Raw genomic sequence first — 11,673 nt, forward strand, 5'->3', positions numbered from 1 at the left:
GAACATACTAAATATACTACAGAATGTCTTTATATACAACATTCACATCTTTTTTGTCATTAGACAATACAAACCGGCCCCCGGCCGGTAATGCCGCAACCGCTATGTCCCTGCATTTTAAATCTGTAATATCTCCGAAAATATTCATTTAAATTACATGCTGTAAAGAGCCATATTAATCTATATTAAATGCACAATGTATTTAAAGTACTTAATTGGATAAGTTTAATGCTGTATTGCTTAAAAACGCTTCGTAAATAAGCCATTATTTCTCATAAAAAGTAAAGGATAAAAAATGGTTATTGTGGCTTATCATTAAGAGATAGACATATACCATGCCGGACTTTTTTGTAGAGCGTTTTAAGGTGTACAATACTGTAGTATATTATTTCGATCTATCTCGTAGGGTTCAGCCAGCGTTTGCAATGTAAGCGCAAAAACGACATCACATTAGAAACCTCTAAAATTATCCGTGTTTCTCTGCTATATTATGCATGTATTATACATATAAACTTTCCTCTTGAATCACTCTATCTATTAAAAAAAAACCGTATTAAAATCCGTTGCGTAGTTTTAAAGATTTAAGCATACATAGGGACAGACAGCAGGAAGCGATTTTGTTTTATACTATGTAGTGATTATGATGTGCACAATGATTCAAGTATTACATTATACAAGATTCTAATAAATAGTAAAAAAAATAATAATAGGGAGAGTTTAAAGGTTTCATGAATTGACGTTTATATAAAGCAAGTTGATTTTTTTTCATGTGATTTCTCGATCTTGGCAAACGAATCTATTTTGGCTTCCTTTACAGCCAAGTTAATGCACTTTGCCCACGAAAATAAACATCACGGGACCAGACCCGCCCATACATTTCTAAGCATTAGTTTAGTTAGTTTTTTGTTATTGAAAATTACGTATTTTAGAACGTTAAAGAAAAACTGCGTCACGAAATGTATGAAAATGTTACAAGGCTTTTATAAGACGTGATTGATCAAACTAACTGGACTATATATATATATAAAAAGTAATTCATATCTTCCTTATACCATTTACTTTTCGTATAATTTACCTAGAGAATGGCCTTAATTTAATTGGGAATAGTAAAAGGAAATTTTAACAGCACGCGTTTTCTTAAACGTTTCTTTTAAAAACAAGTTATAGTTTGCAGTGGTTAATTAAACATAGACATAAATCCAAAATCCATTTGAGCGAAGACGAGCAACAACTGTATCTTGGCACAAATTATAAAAAAAAATTAAGATATATGTTAAATTATAATTTTCAATTTTAAATTCAAAGAAAAGTGAATTATGTCAAATGCTTATGTAATGTGATAATTTTCCTCCATTGAATTGCGAATACAATGAAGTTATATTTTTATAGTTAGGTACAACAGTATGTAATGTCGTTTAGTCTTTGCTTTTTTTGAAAATATCTCTGCTAAATTGCATATCTTACTAGAGCAAATAATTGCACACTCAACTTGAAATTTACACGTAATAAATAAATTAGATGTGTTTGCATGATGATGAAGACTATTTTATTGAATATATTTCACGCTAATAATTCTATAAATTGTTAGATTTAGTCCTGCTAATATATTAATTTTCTTTAAACACATTTAGGTTTACCAGATTTAAAACTTGTTAAAATTTTTAATAACGAATTTAAATGAAAATTTATAAAATATTGTTGTTTAGGCTTCTATGCGTGGAAAGCACTTGTATGTACTTACGTGAGTGTAAGTGAACACGATTTTTCATACAGTTAGCATCTTTTTTAATTGAAAAACACAGTTTTTAAACATTCTGAAAAATTATACATATTTGTAAATAAATAACGAATATACAGAGTACCAATTTTCTGTACTTTTGCGTGGTATCTCCCTCATTTTTGAAGATAAAGTTTTTTGGAATTATTAAACAAAAATCTTTTTAGGGCATACCAGCGGTATGTATTGCAAATTAAATTTAAACATTATAATGGAACTTGGAAAAGTAAAAATTATGAGTGAAATACTATAAAATTCCGTTTTCAACTACTCTTGTTTGTTCTCTTTTCGTAAAAGTATAAATTGAAATGAGAAATTTTTATATAAATACTTCTATTTTTACGCATTTTTATCACTTGCAGTGCTAAAAAAATATTCGTAGATAGTTTTTAGCGTTTATTTTAGACAATATCTAAGAATATTCTATACATAAAGGTTGTTAAAGTATGTCCAAGATTTTCATATTATTAAAATAATTGAAATAGTATTTGACCGTTAATCTTCAACTTTTTTTTTAGATATTTGAAATAATCACGTTTCGTTTCTTTTTAATATTTGTTATCTTATTTGGACATATATAAATATACGCGTACAGTTCTATATAAAAATTGCGATTCACATAAATATACATAATATGGAACGATAAGGCAGCCTCAGGTTCCAATCTCCAGCATTCATAATTTTAATCAGAATTCAGAAATTTCATTTTCATAAATAATAAACTATGTATTAACTTATTGTTATGTTAATAGACAAGCGAAGTGTAGACGCTCCTTTATGCCTGCTACTTTTTAGTCCCACGATTATTTATTCTTAAAAATGTAACACAGACTAGCAAATGCAAATACTTTAAAAAATTGCAACTGGTCCTACCGTACGGACAGCAATGAACCTGGGTGCACTTGCGACTAAACTGTCTTAACTCACTGACGATCATCTATTATGTTGTGCATAATTAATTGATACATTGTGGTTGTCAAACATGTCATATTATGAGTCGTCTGCTGCAAAGGAAGAAGAAACGTCACATAGTGTTTTGGATACGGAAAAAATTATTTCCGAAATTGAGAAAAGAAAACATCTCTGATTTATGATAAGGTGAAACTAATAGTGTTTCTTCGGCTTCCTTTCAGTATTATTGGCATTTATTCGCACTAAAAATGCCACAGTACACATTCTGTGACGCTCATATTGCAAATGACTAAAAGCTGCGATTATTTGGTCGCAAGTGCGCGCATCGGTTTTACTGCCTGCGACTGAAAAATCTCAGTTTAGATAAATCCGAAAATACATTTTAAGATTAAATTTCGATCTTATCTAACCATAATCTACTTCCAAGAGGTGTATAAAAAATAAATAAGTAGATAATTTTTAGTGTTTCGCAAACTTTTTGTTCCTGCTGTATTCTTTTTTTCTTTTATATTTGCTGTCTTTCTTCCACTCTCGCATCTTATATTAGCTTATTGCAATTGATCAGCCAGCAAGCCTGCCTTTTAAACAATTAAAATATAAAATTTTTCAATAGAAAAAACAAAAATTTCTTTGGTGAACTCTATTAAATGTAGTTTATTAAATATATATAGAGTATTAGCTTCTAAAAAAACATATTTTTAAAGATAGCGATGTTCATGTATATTCAGACGTTTAAAAAGTCATAACTCGAAAAATATGAATTGTAAGAAAAAACTTCAGACCTTGTTTATCGAGATTAAACCAAAGAATATAAAAAAAATGCTCTAGTCAAAAAATGTTGTTTTTTGCTATTTGTTAAAACAATCGTGATTTAAACAAAACCCGACCGAATTACCGACTGGCAATCTATATCGTTGTATTCAGGAGAATCTTCTGAACAAAACTGGGTAAAAAAATTTAATCCCACCTACCCGCCCATATTGCCTAGACTATAAGAAGTAAAACAACTTTTTCTTGCTAAGAAGTTTACAAGCAAGATAACAAAGTTTGCTTTGTGCGTAAAAAATACATTCAAGTGTGGCCCGTACTCAGCTATACTTCGTTTACTTTCTGTAGCGATGTGACCTTCAGTTTGACCGGCGCGAAGTAGAAAAGAGCAGCACCAGGCCAAAAAAGGAAGGAAACAACTCTCGGCGAAAATCCTAACGCGTATAATCCGTACAGTACTGCACGGAAAATTTGACCATTTTATCCACTACAATTGCATTGCTCAAATGTGCTGTTATTGATACCATTTACTACTGAAAATACCAACGAGATGTTTATTTATATTTGAAGACATATTAAAGGCTTTAACGCTTGTTTTCGACTCGCACTAATATTCATGATTGAACAAAACTTTTGGCAGGTACTGTACGAAAAAGTATGTTTAAGGGACAAGAGTCGAGAGTATAATGAGCTTTTTCTTCCTATCTAAAATTTTGCCAGCGCGCATCCAAGACATTGAAAGGGGTACATCGCTAGAGAAAGTAAATAAAGTATAATTTTCTTTGAAATAAACGCATTTCACATTTGTATGAATGAATCACGTTTGACACAACAACTGTAACAATCGGAACAAATCGAATGTGTATAGACCTGTCCTGTGCAGTTTCTGGTAGAAACCCAAGACTTTTCACTTTATTTTAAAGCAACGTAAAAACGATTTTTTGTTTCACGTCCCACTGTACGACCGTGTCGAATGAAATAAGGAGGTTTGGTTGTGTGTTTGTGAAGTAGTAGCTGTGTTCGTGAAAATAAATCACAGGCTCATTTTTTTCGTTAAATTCTTCAGTTGTTTAGTAGCTTACTTTACTTATGCTTTTTTATCACTTTTGTACGACTTTTGATAACTTTTTGTTATTTACGACACAATTTCGTTGACACATTGACATTATCCGAGATTTTACATCTGTCCAGAAATTATAGTACTCATCCTGCCGTCTAATATTTCCTAATACATACGAGGTGTATAGTAGTACTTCGTGATAATAATAATATAAAAATTTATTAAAAAAATAATAATTTAATGCAAATTATGTAATACTATATGATTTAAAAAAAAATAAGGCACTTATGATAATTTACGATATTCACGTATTAATAATATACTAAATAAGATGCATATAGTCAAATTCAGTTTGTATATTTATTTTATATGTGACGATAAATATGTATTTATATATAATACAACAATTTTGTTAAGATATATCGGTACTGAAGTAGAAATGGATATTTAAACGCTGTTGTAATCGTTTTCTTTTTCAATTAACAGTTTAAGTGTGAGTTTACAGTTTACCGTGCCAATTTACAATACACAAAATAAATAAATAAATAAACCAATCGGTGTCATACATTGTCAAAAACTATAGTTTTCAAATGAAAAAACAATCCAGCTAAAACACAATTTCTATTTTGTAAAGTACATAGATCGATAATAAAAAGGTTTTTATTAGACCAAGTCTTTTTGTCCATAAGCACGTTAGGTAATTTAAGATCCTAAAATGATATTTTAAATTTGAATTTTAACATAGACGAGCATATTAACTGCGAATAAAAAAAATTGAAGCATTAATACATATTTAAAATTTTAAGTAGAATAATTTGTTTTGTTTTTATTTTTCAGTGGAGGAGTGAAATTTTCCGACCTGGATGAAAATGAAGGTAAGAAACATCATTTACTGTAAAAGTAAACAATTTTTTTATGAAAATAGAGACTTTAGGGTTCCTGTGAAAGTTTACAATTGTTATACTCATTTAAATGGGTAACTTTATAAACACTTCAAAAGTTATTATCTTTTTTTTCAAATGGCAACTTGCAATAGTATCTACTAATTAATTGATGCTTACCTCAAAGAGAGATTAATCACTGGATATATCACGACAAATAATCATCTACCAGGTCAGGGTCGGTAAACTTTTAAGCTGGAACCTGTGTAGAAAAAAGTTAGGATAAAATTTGGGCCAAGGTCATTAGCTAATTTAATTCTCGGCCCAAATTCAGTTAGCTTTTCCGGCCCACTAATAAACAGAAATTGATCCAATTTTTGATCATTTAGTTCTCCCAATAATATTTTTACAGAATTAATTTAAAGATATTAATATAAACATTATCAAACGCATTATTTGGTACATTATTAATTTTGACTAAAAAAAATTTTGTCATACTAGAAGTCATTTGTAATAAAAATATTTTTTCATGAATTTCATAGAGCCATTAATTTTTAATTCGACTTTTACATTTTATTTCGAATTTGTTTCGGATAAAGAAGAGGTAATTAAATAAATACTTTATTAATTTTTATTTATATTGTTATTATGTTACAAAGTGTGGTATTATGCTAAACAAGACTGAAATTAAATTAAAAAATCAGTGCGAACGGTGACCTTGCATTTTTTCTAGAAAGTTTTGGTAAGTCCTGCTCATAATTAGCAGCTTGACTCTATATTTTGATTAGTTTTTTGGTTTCTTAGCTTGTTTTTTATTAAGTTCATAGAAAAGCAAACTTGTCAAACGAATGTGTTGACCCAATGATTGTCAACACACAGAAGGTTTTTTTTTGTTTGGTCATAACATTCCGGAATATATCGAAAATTAGTCCTTTATGCTTAGACACCCCTTTTAGAGCTGTCCACTTAAGCTGCGATATCAAGACATTTTTGCCATTCCAGATTTCTGAGCTACTACTTAGACTCGTAAATTTTAGCTCCACAAATCTTTGTTTATTTATTTTAATCTAGCAGTTGGATTTCAAATGAATCAGCATTCATATTAAATGGAGTAAGTGCCAATAAAAGCACTGTTTTCAATCAATAATGTGTCTAATAATGTGTTCATCTTCTATTAAAACCATCTACTTCTGCCAGTAATGAAAATGCAGCGTTTCCTTTTTCTTGAAGCTTTAGATTTAGTTCGTGGAGATGCATTGCGAGTTAGTCATAAAGTGCTAATTTTTTATTCTAGGTATATGCGTGCGCTGCGTGTCTGTCCGTTTCGCTTTAGCTTTTAATTATTTTAAGGAATTTGACGAGCCACAATTGTTTCTTGAAAGAATAAGATACGGCTCGCAAGTCGCGGTTAGCCGACCCCCTGTAACTGAGCCAAATTAGCATCAAGTAAGACTGAAAATCTGTTAAGCAAATTAGTATTTTGTCTTTTAAATAATGTATTTGAACCAAAAATAACTGTAGATTATATTTTACACATACATAAGTATAATAAATATATCTACATACAAGGTCTGCTCAAAAAGTATTGCGAATTTTATTATTTATTTATTCATGAACATCTATTTTGTCCCCACCAGATATTATACACTTGCGCCAACATTTTTTCCAATCCTCGAAGCACTTCAAAAAATCACTTTTTATGATCTTGTTCAGCTCCTTCTTCTGTGCCGTCTTTATCTCCTCAATCGTAGCGTAGCGTCGTCCTTTCATGGGCCTCTTCAGTTTTGGGAACAAGAGAGTCACAGAGGGCTAGATCTGGGGAACACGGTGACTGCGGAATTTTTTGTGTATTGTTTTTGCCCAAAAATTCGCGCACAATCAACGATGTGTGAGCAGAGGCGTTACAGTGCAAAAGCCAATTTTTATTCTTCCACAAATCCGGGCGTTTCTTTAATGTTTTCGCCTGTTGACCTGCTCGGGCTTTCGGTACGCTGTTAATCGTTTACATCCTCTCGACCCTCTGAGATCATTTTGTACCACCGATAAACGTTGCTTCGGTCCTAGGTAGCTTCACTATATGCTACAGTTTTTTACACAAAATTTGATACAGATTCTTTTATCCTGTGGAATAGGCAAAAATCGAAGACGAGTCAAAACACGTGCAAGCAAAGCAGCTATCAAAACATCCAACATGGCCGAACTTATCGGTATAAGTGAGAGACATGATTACCAACATAACTCTTACAAAAAAATCGATAATCGAATATACGTAACCCCGCGGAAATTCAAAATTCGCGATACTTTTTGAACAGACCTCGTATGTATGGCGTATGAATATCAACTGAAGTTAAATTTTATGATTAAGTAATGATTCAAGCTGTTTTGTTTGATATTTCTACTTTCCTAAAAGTAAATTCTTCATTGGTAATGTTTCCTGTATAACTTTTCGTAAAAGTATTTAATGCTTGCATGTGTACAGGCAGTAAAATTAATAAATCGATTGCTTACGTTACCAATAGGGTTTCAAAAAATCATACTACCCTCGCAACACAAGAAATAACATTATGTAAATTACAAGTGTGGGAGAATTTATTGGATTATATCAGGTAACTGAAGCAGAAAATGTAAAAAAAAAACTTAAAACCGTTCTGTATTATATTTCAGCATATCAAATTTTTATTCGTACCTATCTAACATGATTTACGTATGTATATACCTTTAGAAATCACAAGATGTTTAACGTCACAGCTAGATACATATGTATACTTAATGAATTTACTTATTCAACGCCTTTGTAATAAAAAAGCAATGACTAATACTTTTTTTTATTTTATCGTCAAAGCGTTGTATTATACTTCGTTTACTTTCTGTAGCGATGTGACCTTCAGTTTGACCGACGCAAAGTAGAAAAGAACAGCACTAGACCGGAAAAGGAAGGAAACAACTCTCGGTCCAACTCTTAACCGGCGAGGAGCGTATAATCCGTACAGTGCTGCACGGAAAAATTGACCATTTTATCCACTAAAATTGCATTGCTCAAATGTGCTGTTATTAGTACCAATTACTACTGAAAATATCAACGAGATGTTTATTTATATTAGAAGACATATTAAAGGCTTTAACGCTTGTTTTCGACTCGCACTACTATTCATAATTGAACAAAACTTTTGGCAGGTACTGTATGAAAAAGTATGTTTAATAAACAAGAGTCGAGAGTATAATGAGCTTTTTTCTTCCTACCTACGATTTTGCCAGCGCGCATCCAAGACATTGGAAGGGGCACATCGCTAGAGAAAGTAAATGAAGTATAATTTGCTTTGAAATAAACGCATTTCACATTTGTATGAATGAATCGCCTATGGGTCCCAGGCGGTGCATACGTGGAAACCGGCAAAAATGTTTTCTTCGATATTAGGTAGAGTCCGGTCCTGCGCACAGTAATGTTAGATATGTTGGTATTTGTACCAGTTTTTAATCATTTGTACCATGTAGCAAGACATTACGGACTTCATTCGCAGATTTAAAAATTTGTGTGTTGATAAAAAACTAATAACAATTGTCTTGTATCTAAAAAAAATATGACAAATGCGGAAGGTGGGATGGTAGAACTGTTCCCATTATGATAGGGACCGTCATGTCTCCCGTATGCAAAATAGTATTGGCACCCCATCCATGTCCAGTTAAAATTTGCTTCGTCGCTCTCTCAACCACAAGGTATTTGGTCGTCACTTGGGGATGTTTCGAAAGATTCAGTTATATCTTCTTTCAATGTCTTTTCAAGTTCTGTGTATTCTAGTGGAGTTAAAACAAAGGTACACGCTCTAGCTTTTTTCAAACAGTCTCTTGGCTTCTTTGCTATCGACGTGTGGATTTATTTAGTGATCCAGACAATTTATGATCAGCTTCTTCACGATGTAAATGTCTTTTTCTGTTTTGAGCCCCAGATAACATTCTTGGTCTTTTTTACATCATCTAAGATCAAGATGTTGACATTCTAATATACAATTTTTATCGTATGTATATACACTTTCATATTTACATTGTTTATTCTATACTGAAAAGTCACTTTTTTTATTTTTTATCAAAACACAATAGTAGAAGTATTACAAATTTTGTGTAAGACACTATAATGATATTGAAGCCCCTATTCATAAAAAAAGGTTAGTGTATTCAGACAGTGCTCTCACATAAAGTATTTCGAGTAAATCTGAGCTGAATTTCTCCATGGTTTGAAATCAATCAAACACATCAGAACTTTTGAATATTTTTATTTTTTGGGACTAATTTATGACTGACTGGAAATAACCAATGTAAAGAACGGGTCAAATTAATTCAGAAAACGATTGGACATGTGCTTTTATAAATTGTTAAATATGTAATAAAATATATGCATTCATTTTATTTGGACTTTGCCCGACCTTTTCTATCTCAATTTGTATATGTGTTGTAGTGTAGGGGTAGCAGAACAATTGGAACCAACTGTCTGTTTAGAGCTGTAAATAGTTTAAGGTCAGACGGGTTTATTGTATATTTTGTATTCATTCAAGTACTTTCAACCTTGCAATGCCATGAACCGTTAGGTAGATGATCCTTCTAGGAAGGCCATCGGATGCGTCGTCATTTTTTATTCGTTTATAATAGGGCGCAATGAAAAAGCCTTCCTTCTTATTCACTTCCATAAAGTCCTCTGTTCTCCTGTTCTTTCTAATACCTCTTCATTTCTAACATTCTCTATCCACAGTATCCGCATCATTCGCCTTATTTAGCACTACATAATATTAAATCTCACAAACGTCACTAGTAAAATGATGAATAATCCTGAAATTTTGAAACTTTAAAACATTACAAAGGTATGAAAAGAAAGACTATGTACTTGGCGACCGTAAAAATGTGAAATCTTTACGGTTGGATATTAATCCTGAAGTGAATCTTCAAAATCATCTTGCTATTTTAAATTATATAGGTATTTAAATAAAGTCATACTGTAACGAATCCGAAAAATCCAAATCGTAATTTTCAACGTATTTTGCAAAAAGATTACAATATCACTACTAGATAATTTGAAGATAAAGTATGAGTAGTAATAACAACATGATCTAAAGAAAAAATCTTAGCATTCGTTTTTCTGTTAAAAAAAAAACTCGAACAAGTAAATTTACGGATTTTTAAAAAAAAATATTTATTTATTATAGGAATAGAAAAGGTGGAAAATTTAGGTTTCGTCCCGGGTAACAGAAATTCACGTTACGCTACTGTCAATAATATTTACATTACCCTATTGTATTGTATTTGTTAAACCGAATATGTATAATTGTCTATTTCTTGTAGGCACATTCTCGGCAAAATTTTGCCTGGTAGCAGATTTGTCTGTTTCACGTAGCACGTAATTAATCGAATATTGGAAAAGAAAGTAATGTAACCTAACCCAATTCTAACAACCTTAAATGTTTATGTTATAGCTTATGTTAGGATATTTTTTTGCAAATATAGTAGATTATTTTACCTATTACATCGTCATCATCATCACAGAGTCGTCAGCCGTGGTTGGACACGCATTTCCAATCTTTCCTACCTTGAGTCAATCTTCGCATTTAGCCCTTCATGCTTGAGAAGGCTTCCTATTAACCTCGCTTATTTTTTTTTTTTGGCTTCCATAGTGCCATCTGTTCTCCTCATTATTTTTGTTCATTTTTCAACCTATTAGTTGTTTTATAATTCTTGTTTTTTACACAATTTGTTTTTTGACGACAGAGATTGTGGTTATATTAGGGTAATAGTTTAAATTTAAAATAGTAACTATCGGTATAGTTAAGTTATCACTATAACTAGATAGTTTACGAAATTAATAATAATATTTACTTCGTTTTTAGATTTTATCACGTAAATAATATAAATAATTTGTAAATATAAACTACAAAGAAACAACTTTGTGCTTTCCGATTTCCTATTTAGATATTTACTGAATCAACTAACCATATTGAAAAGTAGAACAAAATTTGTTTTGGTAAATGTTTAGATGATGGGAGTGGGATCGAAAGAAGAGGTCTCCCCCACCACTGTACCATAAAAAGTTCGTGGCGGTCTCACCTCCATAAAAAGTTATGGGAGTTAGATGGGGGTGGGGGTAGGGGGGATCAAAAGAGGGTGGTCACCTGAGTAAAACCCCATAAAAAAATTGCGACGGTCTCACTCCCATAAAATGTTATGGGGGTTGAATGTTGATTATTTTGACAATTTTCATACACTATAATTCAAATAAAATTCAATAAAAAAAT

At 31.4% G+C, this 11,673-nt stretch overlaps 1 protein-coding gene across 1 annotated transcript in view; it reads left to right on the plus strand.

Moving 5' to 3' along the window:
* LOC108742224 (TRPL translocation defect protein 14-like) overlaps positions 1 to 11,673 on the plus strand; it is a 37,096-nt gene that overhangs the window by 13,015 nt on the left and 12,408 nt on the right. The window contains exons 4-5 of the mRNA XM_018477312.2: positions 5,355 to 5,392; positions 6,693 to 6,805. Coding sequence (XP_018332814.2) covers positions 5,355 to 5,392; positions 6,693 to 6,805 — 151 coding nt within the window. The remainder of the gene's footprint in view (positions 1 to 5,354; positions 5,393 to 6,692; positions 6,806 to 11,673) is intronic.

The sequence above is a fragment of the Agrilus planipennis genome, unplaced genomic scaffold (assembly GCF_000699045.2).
Source record: "Agrilus planipennis isolate EAB-ADULT unplaced genomic scaffold, Apla_2.0 scaffold313, whole genome shotgun sequence".
Lineage (NCBI taxonomy): Eukaryota > Metazoa > Arthropoda > Insecta > Coleoptera > Buprestidae > Agrilus > Agrilus planipennis.